The sequence below is a fragment of the Leuciscus leuciscus genome, assembly GCF_965113295.1.
Source record: "Leuciscus leuciscus genome assembly, chromosome: 23".
NCBI lineage: Eukaryota > Metazoa > Chordata > Actinopteri > Cypriniformes > Leuciscidae > Leuciscus > Leuciscus leuciscus.
In genome coordinates, this window is record NC_138747.1 from 27,589,615 (window position 1) to 27,609,826 (window position 20,212).

At 39.0% G+C, this 20,212-nt stretch overlaps 1 protein-coding gene across 1 annotated transcript in view; it reads left to right on the forward strand.

Annotated features, from left to right (window-relative positions):
- Positions 1 to 20,212, forward strand: part of acap3b (ArfGAP with coiled-coil, ankyrin repeat and PH domains 3b) — an 87,057-nt gene that overhangs the window by 42,250 nt on the left and 24,595 nt on the right. Inside the window, exons 5-10 of the mRNA XM_082156603.1 lie at positions 9,362 to 9,420; positions 9,530 to 9,713; positions 11,227 to 11,271; positions 11,359 to 11,454; positions 12,795 to 12,869; positions 14,002 to 14,013. Coding sequence (XP_082012729.1) covers positions 9,362 to 9,420; positions 9,530 to 9,713; positions 11,227 to 11,271; positions 11,359 to 11,454; positions 12,795 to 12,869; positions 14,002 to 14,013 — 471 coding nt within the window. The remainder of the gene's footprint in view (positions 1 to 9,361; positions 9,421 to 9,529; positions 9,714 to 11,226; positions 11,272 to 11,358; positions 11,455 to 12,794; positions 12,870 to 14,001; positions 14,014 to 20,212) is intronic.

A 20,212-nucleotide genomic window follows, 5' to 3' on the forward strand; every position in this document is an offset into this window, starting at 1 on the left:
GTCGGCAAAACAGCAAAAACGCCCTTCTTGCAAAGGAACGATTCGAGCGGCGTCTTCTGTTCCTCTTTTAGATAAAAAGCCAAGTCTAACTCATTCATTATAGCGGCCAAAGCCGTTTCAAACAACTGGTGTTCATCCATAGCCATCTTGCAATGTTTACTAATGACTTCGACATCACAGCGCTGTCGTCATCTCGCCTCTGGCCCGCCTATATCAGATAACCCGATGTGATTGGTGCAGCTCGGATACAAGGGCATATTTAATGAGCATCATTACTCGACGCCAGAGTAACTCGCTGAGCAAATACAACTTGTGCTCTCGCGAGAACTCTGGATTTCCAGGGTATGCTGCATTTAGGGGTAAAATCATACCCTATTTATTGTATTGACGACTCACCAATTAAATATTTATTTAATAATAGTAATATATATAATAAACACTGACTAAAAAACTACAAGTTTTAAGGCTGGACGATATATATAACATCGATATAAGAGATCACATGGATTCAGACCTACCTATATTGTATTTATATAAAGCGTTCACAGGCAAATTTGCTTTATGTATTTCCCCGGCGTCGAAATCAGGCAAATATAAATGTCAGGAAACACGATTCCTGGCTGTATGTCAATATCCATGGATCACTGGATCTTTGGTAAGTTGTAAGGAAGACTATATCAAGTCCATCCTTTAGTTTAAACTGATAATCGTTTGTTTTACTCGTGTTTTCAATTAAAGTTGGTGTTTAAATAAAATAAAATAAAAATTTATTTTATTATAGTGATCATAGGTGGGTTGCACGATGGGCAGTGTGTAATTTAGTTGGTTTAGAACTTATGTATGTATTGTATATTGTGTGTGATATGTTGATAGGATGTTGTATGTATTGTATGCATGTCGTATGTCATTTGTATTTAAACCGCAGTATTGTATGTGTCCAAGACAAATTTCCTTCGGGACAATAAAGCCAATCTTATCTTATCTTAAATCCAGTCCCTCAGCAGCTCTTCTGCCACTCGGTCCGGCTGAGGGGGCGTCAATGCATACACTTTAAGTGTTTTAAAATAAATTTGTGGTTGTTAAATAGTAAAAAATTATTTTACAAATTTGTTATTTTTTCCTGCATACAATTGAGTTTGTAAAATATTGTAAAAAATTTTCATAAATGAATAATGTTGATATCATTTAAATAAATAATAATGCACATTTCACATTCATGGTAGGTAATATTTATCACCAGTAATAAGTGTTTGAATATGTTGTATGTCTGGCATGGTTCCTGCTTGATTGTTAGAGATGTTTGTGTCTCAGCACAGGAAGTGGTTCTCCTCTGTTTATCCTTGTGCCACCCAGAAAAGGTGTCTGTCTATGGGAGGAATGACAGATAAAGCCTGTGTGCTGAAAAGAATATTACTTTAATTCACTCCTCTTGTTCCTGCTCTCTCCTGTTTTACCAGGGTCAAAGCAGTTAACCTGTCACTCTATAAATCTGAAGTCTGGCCATTTCACTCTGGGATGTAGATAATCTGTCTCATAAATCCAGGACGCCCATCGCTGCCAAATCCCTGGATGCTGCGAATCACTGTCTCTATAGATGGTGTTTTTTAGTTGTTGTTTTTTTGTAGTGTAGCAATAAATTGTTTGGAAGACGTAAATCTATAGTAATTACAGTTATTGACTGAAGACCTGTGTGTCTTTTAATCAGGCAGTGTTAATATGTCCCTCTTTTACAGCTTATTGAGTTGTTAGAATCCAGACAGTCATGAATTGAACCAACTTGTCGAAGTGACGCCTCACTACCTCCCGACTGAGTGTAATTACTGATATTATCTATTTGGCAGGGGACAGTATTAAAGAGGCCATAGAAAGAGAAGTAATGAGAGAACGTGATGTGTTTTCTGCGATTTTAGAGGTGATAACACATGCCCGCAGAAGCTGTGCTGTTATACTGATAGCCTGACAGATTCCTTTATGTCACACACTTTTGAATATGCGCACATCAAATTTGATGCCTCAAGACGTATTGCAGCAAGTTTGTTGGCTTTTGTGAGTTCTGCTCACTGTAATATTAATGTACTGTAATTATTGTTTATTTGGAAGTCCAGTTTTCTTCTGAGTCTATCTTGCCAAGCCCAAACTACCAAGGATGCAAGACCAAACTTGCAGGACTTGGTATTGAGAAATGCCTTAGGTTTTTAGTAAAAGTTCCTAATGATAGATTATTATCTTGAAGGCAAGCCTGCAACCGAAAAAAGCATAACGCCTGTTAACTCTGTGGTACGCAGGAGAGGAGACGAGCCGGTTTTTTTTTTTTTTATGAGAAAATAGCTTATTTAATGAATCGACAGCCCATCGGCTCTTCAACATGTTTGCTCTTAAACATTCATTTTGGATTGATCTATTTTTAGAGTATACAACGAAAAAAGTGCTGTTTTATAAGAGAAGTCACGAACAACTGTGCGACAGGTATGATTCAGTTTACGGCACTTCTCATTCATTTAAAAATGATCCGCAAACAGTGATTGACTGTTGCACAATTATGACTAGTGACGTCAAGGCTGTAATGTGATTGGTTATCAAGGCACACGTGATCCAAGTTAGCCGTTACGTGTTTTCCAATGGAGTCACGGACCCTCGTATCTCCCTATAATAATAATAATACCAACTCTGGATGCAAACACTTTCAGTCCCGGTTTACACCTGGTATTAAGATGTCTTTTGGTCGATCGGATCACAAGTGGACGACTCTAAATACAGGTGTAAACGGGGTTTAAAAGGTTTTGATCTTGTCCACTTCCAGAGGTAGTTGAAAACGCATTTGACCGGATTGATTTCGTAGTGTAAACGCTCATGCGATCGAATGTGTTCGAACAGCCACAAAAGACTCTGCCTACTGACCTAATGCGTAAACATTATGGGAATTAAAGTTTGTCGGCTGGAGACCTAAGTTTGGTTTGAAGACAAAAAAATGTACCAAGCACAATGTTCTCCATCATTCCTGATTTCTAACACACACTCACAGCGTTCGGCTGATCTTGCGGCTGTCAGAGCAGAAACTAAAGCTGTGGGTGCATTCATATGTAAATTGTGCAAACTTATTTTGTCCATTAGATCAAAAGATTTAAAAAAGCCCATACATTTACCCGCCTATAGACCCTCACCTCGAAGAAATCAGGACAGAAGGGGTTGAAAGTGGATAAAAGAGACGGATTAAAACACCAGCTGTGAACGGGAATGTGTCTCCCTCGTCCACTTGTGATCCGATCAACCAAAACACATCTTAATACCAGGTGTAAACAGGGCATTAGAAGCTTCCACACAAGTTTTCATAACTGTTATGAAGTGTTTCAAACATGTTATGAACATTTCTTTACAGTATCTGGTTGAATGTGAAGATGCAAGCAGTCAAAGTTACCAGTTCTAGCTGTAATACAACTTTAACTGCCATTCCTAGTTTCTTGTGAGAGCAACTTCCTGCTAAAATCTCCCAAACCCCCCCTTTTGCTGTATTATGTAACATTCCCATTTCCAGAAGTAAGAATCGGGTAATACTCTTTTATTGTTTCAAGATTTTCATTTTTGCTTTACCACAACTGAGGGTCTGAAACCCAGTTTACTTTCTTTCCACTTGAAAGCAACACAGAACCCATTGACCGGCGTTATTGATCTCGTTCTCTTCCTGTGATGTCCCAGCATGCTTTCTGCAACACATTTTTCAAATTAAACTAATTCAACTGTACAGTTCACGAATGGCCCAGTCGTTTGGCAGCTGGGCTCTGTAAAGTGGTCTCGTATGGAGCAGTTTTTTTAATGCAGGAAGTCAAAAGCTGAGCTGGCAGTTCATCCGCACACGGACCTTTCCAACAGCTTGCAGCTGAACACGCTGTCTGTCTCTAAAGCGTGTCACTGCCATCACTGCTCCACAGAAGAGGAGGTTTCCATCTGATGTTCCTCGTGCCAGTTTGGAACATTTGGTTGCGACTGTTTGGCTCTCTGTGGGCAGCCATTCTCTGCCGCCTTTATTGTATGTGTTGTATTGTATTGGTGTTTTTTTCAGAGATGGGCATTTTGTTGTAGACTTTTAGAAAATTCTTTTTTAAAACAAACTTTTCTCTATTTCATTTACTAACAATGTCTAAAGACGTGCATGAACAAGCATTCAGCCTTTTTTTTCTTTTTTTGAAATATCAACATTTCTACCATGTGTTGACATGGCAGTGATGAAAAAGACATGGAAAAAACGATTTGTCTTGCTATGGCTAGTTTCAAAGCCACCATTTTACACACAATAAATATTTTCACAACTTTGACATGATTTGACTTAATTACAGTTTGCGTAATAGCATAGATTCACAATAAAACGCAAGAATCTTTGGGGTGTCTGCAGTGCTTTACGGCGTCCGGACAGAAAAACTAGCATGTTTACTTTTTTTGGGTCCTCCACGACGGGTCCCGTCACATCTGACGTTGACCAATAGGAGCACAGAAACGAATGGGAGATGATGGTATTGGTGCTGCTATAGGTGGAATTATGCAATGTAGGAAAAGTTCGTGGATATTTTAATATGGATATTGGATAAGTTTTCTTTGGAGGATTGACAGCCCATACTTTCCTCTTCATGCAATCCAGGAACGTGTCCACTGCTGGGTTTTCTTTCTTTTTGGGGGGCTTTTCTGATGACAAGACAGCCACTACAAAACATCAGTATCAAGGCCCCACTCACACTCCAGCAGAATCGGTTACTGCAGAACAACTCATTATGTCGGTGTGAAATAAACAGTTGACAGAAATTAAAGTTAAAGCTCCAATCTCATCCAGAAAATCCAGAAAAAAAGTTGTTTGGTGCCTCAGTGACTACTTCACTCAGAGAAGCTGTCAATCTCGGCTGTCAATCATGACGTCCCGTTTTCCTAAAATCAAACCTTTTTTTGTTTGTTTTTACGAACACTTGAACTTACATCAGTGTGAATAAAAACGACCTAAAATGAAAAATTATTAGAAGTGTAATTTGATTGTTTGTCTCTCGTCTCATTAGATTACATGGAGAGGGCGGGGTTTATGGGCGATCGACACGCTTTGGCTTCACTTTTCAGGACTCGTGCGGCACACTTGGTTCAGATATTCGTCTAGCGCATGTTTGCATAGAAAAAAAGTTAAAAGCAGCGGCTCCGACAGCGCTTTATGATTGGCCGAAAGCAAACTTCATATGTCAGCACGTTCTGACCTCATCTGTGCTTATACCGGTGATCTTGAGTCTTTGGTTCACACACAGCATCATATCGATAATTTACTGGTAATGTTACAACTTCTTATACCAGGAAATTGCCAGAACTGAGTTACCGGTATTTTTTTAATATCTTTTGATCTCTTAATGATAATTTATCAATAATTTACCAGTAAAGACTATATGTGTGAAAGAGACTGGTGACTAATTGTTTGCAGGGGTGGAAATGACACCTGGGATGAAAAAGTATATAAATAATTTTCATATTATAAAATAATCAATTTCAGATTAACCGTAAAAATTTAAAAAGGTTTTATTTATTTCACTCTTTGTTTAGCTTGTGAAAGATAATATGAATATGAAAATCTAATATGAATATAATTAAATTCATAGTTATAAGATGGAATTTCGTATTTTATTACTGAAAGCCTAGAACTAGCATAAAAACCATTTGGAAAGTATCAAAAATAACAAAGGCATGATGAAAAGTTTTAATGTGACCTTCATATAACAAAGAAAAATCTGTCTGTTTAATAAAAATCAACCCCTGGTACATAAAAGTGCCTGAAGTTGAAGAACCACCCATTCATCGCTTTGTTTTTTCTCTCTCGTTCACTCATCCTTCTTTTTTGTTTGACTGCAGAATCTCCTCTCTTCTCCATGTCTGTGACTGAGATGCTTCACTGACTCCTAAGCTCTCTGCGCTAGCGTCTGGCGCTACATAAAAGACCTGTGCTTTCTCAAGGGCGCTAGCACACATGTACGGCCGGGCTGCAGGCCACGATTAAACCTCATCTCACACACACACTCGCTCAGGCTCATTCAAATCTTCCCCAGTTTCTCTCTCCGCCTACAGTCACTCATCTCTTGACGTCCTCTTGATGTCTCTCTTAGAATGTCACCCGAGGTGATGCTATCATGGTCTTCCACACTCGCTACAGACAATCTGAGGTAAAACAAGGATAGATGATGAAGTGAAATGCAATTAAAGAGGGATCTCACACAGTGGAGAGGAAGTGAGAATGTGAAAGAAAAGGTGCAATGCTAGCGTCTAGAGATGTGACCGCAATGTAGAGTCATTAAGGGCTCGGTAAAGCATGCTGGTTAATTACCCTGCTGAACAGTGTTCAACACAGATGCCACTCTCTGAACTCTTTAAATAGACTTTAACTAATATCATCTGAAGAAAATCAGAAGCAAAACAAAAGAAACGGTAACTTTAGCACATTACTGAGTTCTGGGTCTCAGATGTTTCTCAGGGATCCCTCACCAAAACTAAAATTAAGCCCTTTTAACAAAACAGACCAAACCATTTTATAATTACAGGGGTCTCACAAGATCTCAATTCAAAATTCAGTGCATGAAACCTAAAGAAATTTGTTTTAATAAACTCTATAAACATATGAAATCACATTCACCATAAAGCAATAATGAAAATAAGCTTAAACGCACAAATTAACAAATGACTCAAATACATTTACATTTAAATGAACATTTATGCATTTGGCAGACGCTTTTATCCAAAGCGACTTGCATTGCATTTCAAGGTACACATTTTTACATTCTTATCAGTTCTTGCTTTCCCTGGGAATCGAATCCATGACCTTGGCGTTGCAAGCGCCTACGCTCTTCTGTTTGAGCTACAGGAAAGAAAACACATATTGTACCAAAACCTACATTTCCCATAATTCCCGGCAAAAGATATAAAGGACATCAGGAAAATGCCACGCCCTTTTAATAACAGGCCTTTATTCCAAGCTTCAGTCATGGATCCCTGCGGAACGATGGGCAAGATGCACAATCATTCAAAACTAAATTTAATAAAAATGTTAAACCCATATCTTTGTCTATACACTTACTAGCGTGTATTTACTGGCGCTGGCGCTCTTTGATCTTTATTGTGAGCATAAAGAGACACGCGCACCTCTAATTAAAATGCTTTTGGGTAAATAATATTAAAGAAACTAAATAAATACATAGAAATTTATAAACAAGCAGACAAAAAAAAATGGATCCCTCAAAGCAAACGAAATATCAATTTCGTATACAAAAAAACTTGAACAATTCAAATGAAATATTTATTAAGTGTGGCCTCAGTCATCACAAAACACAACAAACCTTTTTTGATTTGAATTTTAAATCACAATTTTTTTCCGAAAAAAAAAAAGAAAGAACATTTTCACCAAATCGTGCAGCTCTAGTGTGTACAGTATGTGCATGCTGGGCTGATGATTCATTTACCGTCATGCAAACCTTAGTGTACACATAAAAACTGGAGTATACTTATGGGTTTGAACATTTTGCAGAACCCTTGGGTCCAAAGTATGAGCAGTAGTCAAGCATCACTAATGAAAGAATTGGGCCATTTGAGGCGGATGAATAGAAAATGCTGAATCTAGTCTAGTCCTTTATAAAATGCAAAGGCTGGGATTTGTCGGAACTAAAATGCAAAAGTCTAAAGCTTGTCTGCTTCCCCTTTTCCCTGCACTCTCTCTTCCTCTCTCACGTGCCAGCTTTACCCTCAAGACATGTTGCCCTCCTGTTCCATGTGACACGCTCGGTCACATGTTCTTCGGTTGCAGCTTATCTCTGCCGTAAAGCTGCTGCTCTTGTGACCGGAATCGAGATGATTGCAGCGTAAAGCTTTTCCTCTAGCCCCGTTCTGCTGACATCATGTATGATCCACACTGACATGCCTTCATCCTTACAACCTTCCATCAGAGGTTTCCTCGCAGGACCCCCAGGGTTTGATTCCATGAGCATGTGCAGACTGTAGTCAGTGTGTTTGCCTGTGATGGCCTGCATGATGCCGATGTCTAATTCCCAGCTCCCCGTCCTTTGCGACGCATCTCTGACCTATTTAACCCTTGACCTGCAGTCACCCACCGTGAGCGATCGTGAGCGACCGTGAGATGGTGTTGGGCTGTGCTGCAGTCTTTTGGGTTTACACACACAGATCTACAACTGCTCTGCCATCTGCTGGTGATATGAGAGTAGTGCACCCTCTATCAAAGTCTTCAGGATCACTTGAGAAGTCACAGGCAGGTGAACTGGAAATAAACAGTTGGTCAGCAGGAGGAAGATTGAAGATCTGCTAACCTACGGCCAATTTTATTGATTGATCCCTTATAAAATGACCTTCCTAATGCGTTTTAAAGCCCTTTAGTGTCCAGTGTTGCTGGATAAAAGGCACAAAAATGGTCTCCCTCTAAAGGATGCGTTTTGTCATAATTTGATCAATTGATCAAAAATGCTGTAAAAATGCAGCAAAAATGCAGTAATATTGTTTTCTATTTTATATGCATGTATTTATGTATGTATTTAATTTATTCCTGTCATCAAAGCTGAATTTTCAGCATCATTACTCCAGTCTTCAGTGTCACATGATCCTTCAGAAATCATTCTGATATGATGATTTCATGCTCAAGAAACATTTCTTATTATTATCGATGATGAAAACAGTTTTGGGTGGAAACTGATACATTTTTTCAGTATTCTTTAATGAACAGAAAGTTCAAAAGAACAACGTCATCAATTTAATGTGTCATTGCTGAATAAAAGTATTAATTTCGTCAACAATAACAACAAAAAAATATATATCTTACTGATGTCAAAATGGCAGTGTTTATATATAGCCCATCATCAATAGTTCTGGTTGACTCATCCCAGTGACTTGAGGTTCTGTTAGAATTGTTCACTTTTGCTTTTTCTGCAGGTTATATTGTACATATGCCAGTGTGTGGTGACAAGCAAGTGTTTTAAATGAGTCATTGAGTCGCTCACAAGTTTGAAATGAAAACCAGATTGAATCACATGCTGAACTGAACGGCTGAATGATAATTCGTTTTGTTCACCAATGAGATGTCCCAGTTGATTTATTCAGAAACAAAATGCTTCAGTCGATACAGTTTGTTCACAAGGGAAATTTCAAGTTTAATTTAGTAAAGGGAGAAGTTTTAGTGAAAGGAAAAGGAATGATTCGTTCACTTAAAGTTAGTTAAAGTCAGAAACGACACACTACATCATATCAAACAATTAGGGAACATCTGGCACACTAAATCCCGCTCATTTCCACTGACTCCATTTTAATGCAAAGTACTGTTCAACCCGCTCAATATTTTTCTATTCTTTCACAGATCCTGTTCGACCAGGCCCAAAGATCCGTAAAGCAACAGTTGCACAATTTTGTGAAGGAGTGAGTCCTTTCTTCTTTTTCCTGCCCTTGTTTCTGATTTCTATTCCATTTCCACTCTCCCTGTCCTCTGTGATGTGTGCGTCTTACCCTGTCATTTGTGTCCACGCAGGGATGTTCGAAGGTTTAAAGAGACTAAGAAGCAGTTCGATAAGGTTCGGGAGGATATGGAAATCGCCCAGGTGAAGAACGCACAGGCGCCTCGCAACAAACCCCATGAGGTGGAGGAGGCCACCAGCACCCTCGTCACGACCCGCAAGTGCTTCCGACACCTCGCCCTCGACTACGTGCTTCAGGTATTTCACAAATCAATAACATCTAAAATTGTAAATCCCCCAAAATGATGAAAACAAGGAAATGTTAAAGGAATGGTTTACCTAAAAATTAAAACTTCTGTCATCATTTACTCACCCTCATGTCATTCCAAACCTTTTGAAGAATGTTTAAACTGTTTTTGTTTGTGTAATGAAATTCAATGGGGTCCAATGTTTTTTGGACCCCATTGACTTTCATTGTATGGACAAAAAAAAAAAAAACGTTTAAAAAGTCCAGTCACAAACTCTGTGTTTAGGCCACAAACATTAAATTTTCTGTCTCCATAAAAGCTATGCCAGTTTCTTGGATGCTATTTTTACTTGGAAATGGCTGCCAGCCTCCAGTCCTCGCGGCAGCGGTCTGACGGATTGGACCTGACCGCGTCTTCCCATCTTTACTCGGCCATCATTAGCTCTCATTTCATAACATAACGCGACCTACTTTGTACTCTCCAGGCTTTGTGTCCTGCGAAGGCTGTGATTTTATGGTTTTTCCTCATTTTAGTTACCATCCATGTTCTGTTTTTAGTGAACTCGGTTGGTTGACAAAGATTGCTGTAATGGCTGTACTATTTTGGTTAAGTGGCCCAAGGCTGTTTTGGTTTAAAAAAAAAATTTGTATATTTTTCATTTACTATAGAGCAGTGTTTCCCATCCCTGTTCCTGCCTGGAGACACACCAACAGTGCACATTTTGGATGCCTCTCTTGTCTGACCCGTATATTTCAGGTCTTGGAGTCTCTACTAATGAGCTCAGGAGTTGAATCAGGTGCGTTTGATCAGGATGAGTTGACAATGTGTAGTGTTGGGGTAAGTTTACATCAAAACAATGTAGTAAACGTTGTCAAAACGATCCCCGTTCACATGGATCCACTTAAACGACTAAAAATGCTTAAAAACGCATGTTTTCCCCCGAAAAACCACCGTTAACATTTTCACAAATTTGTGTTTTTGTAGTTTACACTGAGATGATAACGGTATCGTTTTCAAATTCTTTTACTTTGAATCCCTGTCGTATAAATAAATGGCAAAAACACATTCACTTTTCGTTGTTGAAAACGGTGTAGTGTAAATGGACCCTCGGTGTGCCTCCAGGAATAGGGTTGGGAAACACTGCTGTAGAGAAATGGTAGTTTCTGTTTTAAAAGGATGTTTAATATGTGAACAACAGGACAAAATTGGCTGTAGTGTTTCTAATGGCCACTGTGTGGAGCAGGGTCATATGTAATCACATAAAATTAATGAACAAGGCTAAAAATGTGCTGGTTATGGGTTACAAGTGCCAAGAATGGATTGTGTGCCAGGGCCCCCGAAAGTCTCAGGGTGCCTGTTCTTCACCAGGGTCCTCTCGCCTCATGGGACAATAATCATGCCAAAAATGGCTAGTTTGAACCTAAATGGCTGAGTGGGCTGGCAACCAAAGGTGGTAAGTTTGAAACCCAAGATACTTTGTATTTGCACCTGCTAATATGTGCTTCTCTTGATATCTTTCTCAGATCAATGTTCTTCAAGCCAAAAAGAAATTTGAGATTTTGGATTCGGTGAGTGGGTTAAAAAAAACACCACATTAAACCAGCGTTCTCCTTCTCCGTAGTTTGTGTGTTGATGGTTTTCTCTCTCCTCCACAGATGCTGTCGTTCATGCAGGCTCAGTACAGTCTGTTCCAGCAGGGCTTCAACCTCCTGGACGAGATCGACCCCTACATGAAGAAGCTGGCCGCCGAGGTGAGAGAGATCTGCACATCTCATTAACTCGCGCTCATTAGGGCCCCTGTGCACCTGCTGTCCCGGGACACCTGCGCCTAATGCTGGGCATGTGCTGACGGGCCCCAGGCTCCACATTAACACAGGCCTAATGAGTGAAAATGAGGGATAATGTCTATCCTTGAGGGTGACGGGCACAATGAATCTGTCTGAGACAGGCTCATGCCCGGTACACATTGGGCTGTCCCAGACGAAAGATGACCACTCGTGGCGATTTAAATGGTGGATTTAAACAGTCTTGAGACCAAAGAGAGCCTGTGATAGGTTTCTGACAGTGTCAGGAATTTAGCATGATCATCTCACAGTGTGTTTGCTGCTACAACCATCTACTGACTAGCCAATAAAATGCATCATGAGCGTATTGATCAACACGACATGGCTCTAAAACTTAAAACTACTTTCCTTAAGCTCCATATGCAAAATTGGCATGCCAGGTTCACCTGTTTTCCCTCGCCATGACCGTGTCCGTATTCTCCTCTTTCACGCTCTCCACTTTTTTCAGTGCACATAAAAACCACAATTGCCAAAGTGCAATTTATCTTGCTCTAATTGTTTGATTTACTTCTATACTAACTTGCATCATAGCCTACAATTCATTAGGTGTCATTACCGTACAGTCGTACATTCATGTCGTACCCAAGTTTATTAAATCCATGTCGCACAGTGTGATTTGTGATGATCTCATAGGATTAGCAGCATTAAAGACAAGCTGAAATTAAAATTCACCCTATTTATTTAATAATTGAAATGTCTTACTGTGCATGATTCATCAGTGCATGTTATTCTGAAGCAAGAAAGGTTTATTTTAATAATTTTATTAGACTTTAGTAACTTTCTCAGCATTTTTGGTGATGTAATCAAGGCCATTATAATATTTTATATTTATATATATATATATATATATATATATATATATATATATTATTAATTAAAATGTAAAATAATAATAATAAACAAAATTATAATTAAAAATAAAATGATAAATAATCATACATAGTAATAAATGTATATAATAAGTTTAATAATAAAAAAATCATTGACTGCTTACTGTGTCAAAGAGCAATACCAATTAAAAAAAGCATTAAGTTCTGCATTTTAGCTATTTCACGCATTATCAATATCATAAAATACTGGCATTGAGCTTTGCACATGAAAGCACTGTTCACATGATTAATTATGGTAAACGTATATATTATAAAACTAAAATAAAGCTTATATACTGTATATATATATATTGTAAAATGAGTGTCATAGATATAAAACAAAATCTGCTTTATAACCCAATGTCGTTTGTGTTTCAGTTGGATCAGCTGGTCATAGATTCTGCTATGGAGAAGAGAGAGATGGAGCACAAACACGCCACCATACAGCAAAGAGTGAGAACATCTGCTTTCTCTCCTGTGTCCTTCCTCATTTTACACATCTTTCCATATCCTCCATCTTTCCTGTCCGCATGATACCATCTCACTCTTTCTTTATGTCTCTTTCTCCTCTTCTTCTAACTGCCTCTTTCCATAATGGGTGATATGACGTTATTTCAAGACATCAAACGAACAAAACAACTATTTCACAAACACATACAATCTTCCGTCCTCAGATCCTCAGTTTAATTTGACTTGACAGATCTAGGTGACTTCTGAATTATTAATCCTAAAATAAAACAAGTTTTTCTGCTGAGAATCAGGTGTCAGGTAAAGTTATTTCCTCTGAAGCAGTGACACACTTCCTGTCATAATATTGTCCTCTCACTCAAGCCCTTCGCTGTCATGTTCGTGCTCGTCTGACAGTTCGCGTAAACGTCAGCGTGTCTGAGGAACTCGGCCGCTAGTTCAATAATAATTCAAGAAGAAAGACTCTACCTTCATGTGTTTGTGCTTCAGCTTCATATGTTCACATCTGTTTGTTTGCAGTGCCTTTGTTCAAAGTGCTTCATCACCATATCAATAAAGGATGATGTCCTGCCCTGTCCAGATCTCTGCGGGAATTTGGCCCTCAAGACACACACACACACTCGCTAACGTCCATCTGCTAGCACACTGCTAGCCAGCAGGGCATCGCTGCCAACAGACCCGAGCCAGAAACTCTGACTTTTCCATGCGACCCTGAATCTTTATCTCAGCTTGTCTTTGTACAGATACCAGTATTGATAACACATTTCTAGACAAAAGCAGGTTTAATTGAATCGGAGTTGTGTGTGTGAAGGCAGAAACCAATTCTAAAATCGATCTAAACACCTCACAGTGATGGAGAGATCATCAATCATAATTTTGTGACAGCGCAGGGAGTATTTGCATTGATAATTAGGATCTGGACGGGGCAGTTTGCCTCCGTTAATGATCTAATGTCCATTACCAAGATAATGGATGTGGTTTATTCAGAACTGTGCACAGTTGTTTATGAATGCATGCATGCAGCGAATTGGAAAAATGATCAAATCTGAACAATAAGAGACTAATTTTCTTTCTCTTTTTCCTCACTGTCTGATCTCGCCGTGCCACCCACCTCCAGACTTTGATACAGGTGAGTCCAATTTTCCTAATCCTCACCCTGGCATAGACAGACCAATGAATGGTGGCAATGCTCATTTTGCTCTTGATTTGGAAAATAACCAGAGTCCAAAAGGAAAAAAAATCGAACCAATGGGAAGTAAATTGAGGAAATCTACCAGCCACTAATATGCAGCTACCATGAAACTGTGTTTTGGATTATTTTATTAAAAAAACATATTTTGTTAAGGAATTATATAGCTGTTTTTGACAAACAGATCTAGTCATTGTCACTCAACTGAAAAGATCATCTTTAAAAACACTAGTAATTTAATAACACAGCTAAATGCAATCTTAATCCAATTTTAACAAAAAAATTCTTTTTCCATACCATATATTATGTTGTGACGCCTTAATTCACTTAACTAATTTTAGTTTTTGTGTTATATTTGCATTTTAGACTAAATATTTTAGGTTTCATTTAAACAAAATAGAATAAAGTTTATCTGTCATTTATTGGTTCTTTCTAGTTGCTAAATAAGTTATCACTAATAATTAAGTCAAGTCAAGTCAAGTTTATTTGTATAGCGCTTTTCACAATACAGATTGCATCAAAGCAGCTTCACAGTATTAAATTAAAATAATACAACAAAGTTTGTTTCAAGAGGAATTTATTGATTGATAAAATTAAATTAAATATCCCCAAAATATCCCCAACTGAGCAAGCCAAAGGCAACAGTGGCAAGGAACCGAAAAACTCCATCAAGTGACCTAATGGTGTCCTAAAACTCCATCAGGTGCCTTAATGGAGAAAAAAAACCTTGGGAGAACCCAGGCTCAGTCGGGGGCCAGTTCTCCTCTGGCATTGGATAGAGGCCGGATTGTAGTTTGAACTGTAGGATTATATGAATGCCTGGCTGAAGAGATGCGACTTTAATCTAGTTTTAAACTGGGAGAGCGAGTCTGAGCAACGAACAGTATCAGGAAGACTATTCCAGAGTTTTGGAGCCAAATGTGAAAATGCTCTCCCTCCTTTGGTGGTTCTGGATATCCTAGGTATGACCAAAAGCCTTGAATTTAGTGATCTCAAAGAGCGCGATGGATTATAGGGCGATAGAAGATCCGTTAAATAGACTGGAGCTAAGCCGTTTAGGGCTTTATAAGTCAGTAGCAATACCTTGTAATTAATACGGAACTTTATAGGTAACCAATGCAGTGATGATAAAATCGGTGTTATATGATCATATTTTCTTGATCTCGTAAGAACTCTAGCGGCGGCATTTTGGACTAACTGTAGCTTGTTTATTGAGGATGCAGGACAACCAGCTAATAAAGCATTACAGTAATCCAGTCTCGAGGTCATGAATGCATGAACTAACTTTTCTGCATCAGAAACTGATAGCATATTACGTAGCTTAGCAATGTTTCTAAGGTGGAAAAAGGCTGTTTTTGTAACATAAGAAATATGATTTTCAAAAGACAGGTTGCAATCGAGTATAACACCTAGGTCTTTTACTGTAGAGGATAAAGTAACAGGACATCCTATGATGTTAAAGTTGTATTGTGCGAGGTTTTGTGGGCGGTTTTTTGAACCGATAAGTATTACCTCTGTCTTGTCTGGATTTAATAAAAGAAAATTACGCGTCATCCAATCTTTTATATCTTTAACACACTCTGTCAATTTGGAAAATGTAGCGTTTTCATCCGGCCGTGATGAAATATATATTTGAGTGTCATCAGCATAACAATGGAAACTAATTCCATGTTTCCTTATAATATTTCCAAGTGGCATCATATATATTGAAAATAACAGAGGGCCTAATACAGATCCCTGCGGCACTCCATAGTTTACTGGAGTTATGATCGATTTTTCTCCATTTAAATAGACAAAATGGTAGCGGTCAGATAGGTATGATTTGAACCAGCTTAGTGCTTGTCCTTGAACACCAGTATAATTTTGTAGTCGATCTAGGAGTATTGTGTGATCTATAGTATCGAACGCAGCACTAAGATCAAGTAAAACTAGTATTGAGATACACCCTTGGTCAGAAGCTAAAAGTAAATCATTTGTGATTTTAACGAGCGCAGTTTCAGTGCTATGATGCGGTCTGAATCCAGACTGAAACTTTTCATAGATATCATTTTGTTGCAAGAAAGAGCCCAGTTGAGCGGACACCACTTTTTCTAATATTTTAGACATAAATGGAAGATTTGAAATGGGTCTATAATTTGCTAGATTATTATGATCTAATTGTGGTTTCTTAATGAGAGGTTTTATAACTGCCAGTTTAAATGTTCTTGGAACATGACCTAAAGATAAAGACGAGTTAATAATATTGAGGAGAGGCTCTTCCACTACAGATAACACTTCTTTCAGTAGTTTAGTTGGTATAGGATCTAATAAACATGTTGTTGTTTTAGATGAAGTGATACGTTTATTTAACTCTTTTTGTTCTATAGTTGTAAAGCACTGTAATTGTTCTTGCGGGGTGATAATTGAAGCTGAATTATAAGGCGCGATTGAAGATTGAACGTTTAAAATTGTGGTTCTGATGCTTTCTATTTTCTCAGTGAAGAAGTTCATGAAATCATTACTACTGAACTGTAACGGGATATTTTGTTCGGGTGACGTCTGTTTATTTGTTAGTCTAGCCACGGTGTTAAATAGAAACCTTGGATTGTTTTGGTTGTTTTCTATTAGTTTGCGGAGGTGCTCAGCCCTGGCCGCTTTTAGGGCCTTTTTATAACGTGACATACTGTCTTTCCACGCGATTCTAAAGACCTCTAAATTAGTTTGTTTCCATTTACGCTCTAAAATACGGGTTTCTCTCTTTAAAACATGCGTAGTATTGTTATACCATGGTGCTTTATTTTTCTCTCTGACCTTTTTTTAATTTAATAGGTGCAACCACATCCAATGTTCTAGAGAGAATGGTGCTCATAGTGCTAGTTAGTTCTTCTAGTTCATCTGTTTGTTTGGGTTCAGGCAGCAGCTGAGACAGATTAGATAAGCAATTTGAGAAATTATCTATGGTGGATGGGAGGATTGTTCTGCCTGGTTGATAACGCGACGCCGCATGACATATTACAGCAGTACGTAATATGCAAGTTACCATGTAGTGATCAGTGACTTCATCACTTTGTGGAATGATATCTATATCGGTTGGATCGGTTCCGTGTGATATAATTAAATCGAGTGTATGATTAAGACGATGAGTTGGTCCGGTGACGTTTTGCTTGACCCCAAATGAATTTAATAAATCTGTAAACGCAGCTCCTAACGCATCATTTGGATTATCTACGTGTATGTTAAAATCTCCAACAATTAATGCTTTATCGACATTGACTAATAGGTCTGAGAGAAAATCTGCAAACTCTTTTAGGAAATCAGCGTAAGGCCCTGGCGGTCTATATACGGTAGCCAAGGCTAGAGATAATAGTGATGTTTTTCTAACATCTAAGAGCGTAACATTTAGTACAAGTACTTCAAATGAAATAAACTTATAACCCGTTTTCTGAGTAACATTTAGAATATCTTTATAAATGGTTGCAACACCTCCGCCACGGCCAATCAGACGGGGCTCATGCTTATAACAGTATCCAGGAGGAGTAGACTCATTAATACCGAAATAATCATTTGGTTTAAGCCAGGTTTCAGTAAGGCAAAGTACATCGAAGCTATTATCTGTGACTATTTCATTTACAATAACTGCCTTAGGTGTGAGTGATCTAATGTTTAGAAGACCTAGCTTTAGAAATAGTTTTTGTTTACTAATAGCAACATTTTCTGTTTTAATAACAATTAGATTTTTCCTAGATCCTGCATTAGATTTATTATTTGATCTCACTAAACGAGGAATAGACACGGTTTCTATGCAATGTTCTACACTAGTATTTATATCAGTTGAATTGGTGCAGCAGAGACTATGATTTGGACTTTTGGTTACTAGTCAAAGGGTATTTAACATTTTAGAGATGTTATCTGACAGAAGAGCCGCTCCGAATCTGCTTGGGTGTAAGCCATCAGCACGGAAAAGCCTAGGACGCTCCCAAAACAGATTCCAATTATTTACAAAGAGCAGTTTCTGCTCATTGCACCATGACATTAACCATTCATTTAGCGCAAATAATCTGCTGAACTTTTCATGCCCTAGTCGGTACGTGGGAAGCGGTCCTGACACAATGATCGTTGTTTCAGGCGATGTGCTGCGTACCGTATCGATTAGATTCCTGAAGTCTTTCTTCAGAATCTCCGTCTGGCGCAGCCTGATGTCGTTCACTCCCGCTTGCAGGACCACAGTTCCGACGCGCTCGTCACCGTTCAGGATCTCGGGAACGCGAGCAGCGATTTCAGAAACACGAGCACCAGGGAAGCAGTGACTTTGCACCTTACTTGTACCTAACGTAGCGTGTACGTGCCGAACGATGGAATCGCCGATGATCACAGCATCGCGTTCTGTTTCGCGTAGAGGGGAGAAGCGGTTTTGTGTCGATAACTCGAAAACCGGGAGGGTCGGAGAAAGTCTTGGTCTAAACCTGACTCGCGTCTTCCGCTGCGGAACCACCCAGGCTTCGTGGTGGCGTGTTGGAGCCGGAGTGAACGAGACCATGGCTGATTGCGACCGATGCTGAGGAACGCACGGAGTAGACGCGGTCGGAGTCAGCGGGTTAGTAACGTTAAACACTGATTTGTGTGCGTCGGCGCGTGATGTTTCAAGAGCCAAACACCGGTCTCTCAGCTCGGCCTGTCTCAATAAAAGGTTGTGGATCTGTTTCTCAACAGCTTCCAGCTCAGACTGCAGTGCGTGAAGCTCAAATGTGTCCTCACCTGCACCAAGCGGTAGACTACTTACATCTGATATATTCGCCATTTTAACAGATGGACAGTGAGTTAGCAACGAAGCTACCAGTGATGCTATCAATATTAATACTAATTTATATTATAAGTTTGTTTGTAAATGAGTGTGGAGAAGACGCGTTCAGCCGTGATCCACGGACGTAACCTTTAAGAGTATGCAGCGTTGGATCACTAATAGGCTTGAGACGCGTCTGCTCAACAGTCCGCGTTGTAACTATGAGGTTTTTTAGTGGTAGGGGTGTAGAGTAGACGCACGATAGGCGAAAAAAAAGTGTTTGTTTATAAGTGAGTGTGGAGAAGACGCGTTCAGCCGTGATCCACGGACGTAACCTTTAAGAGTATGCAGCGTTGGATCACTAATAGGCTTGAGACGCGTCTGCTCAACAGTCCGCGTTGTAACAATGAGGTTTGAGCAGTAGTGCTTCTCAGTGAGGAAGAGTAGAAAATGTTCGTTGTAAGCGGGTTTAAAGAGAAAAATCAAGAATTATAAATCAAATCGATAGAGCTCCAAAAACAACAACGCATTCAGACGCAACGCATGATAATGACAGGACAAGACATTATTCACCGTGTTTGTTGAGTGTTTCTTATTCACCTGAGCTTTTATGAACTCAAAGGCGCGAGAGAAAATAAATAAATAAAAATAGCTGAGCGCAAGGGTGGCGCGTTAACAGGCTAGCGAATTACTAGCGTGTTATGCGTCAGGGTTGGGTAAGCTGTATTTAGTAGTAATATAAACAACTAGAAATTGTAGTAAATGATGGTTCAAAACAAGGAAATACGAGGCTAAGACGGAGCTTACAGCTCCGAAGCAAACACACTCACAGCAGGCAGCGAGAAAAATCAAGAATTATAAATCAAATCGATAGAGCTCCAAAAACAACAACGCATTCAGACGCGACGCATGATAATAACAGGACAAGACATTACTCACCGTGTTTGTTGAGTGATTCTTACTCACCTGAGCTTTTATGAACTCAAAGGCACGAGAGACAAATAAATAAATAAAAATAGCTGAGCGCACGGGTGGCGCGTTAGCAGGCTAGCGAATTACTACCGTGTTGTGCTAGTAGCAACGGAAGCCAACGGAAGCCATTAAAAAACATGTAATCTAAAAAACTTTTGTAATCTTAAATAACTTTTTTCAGTACTGAATATTATAATCTTGTGACACTAATAATTTAATAAAACTATTAAATGTAACTATTTTTTTTAAATTGATAAAAAAATTATAACGTTTTTCCTTTTTTGTTGTTCGTGTACAGACGACAAAATGTCAAAATGATCCCGTTCCCACGGATCCGCAAAAACGATTAAAAACACTGCATACTGCACCCAGACCAGTAGATGGCGATGTCACTTTGTAAAAAAACAC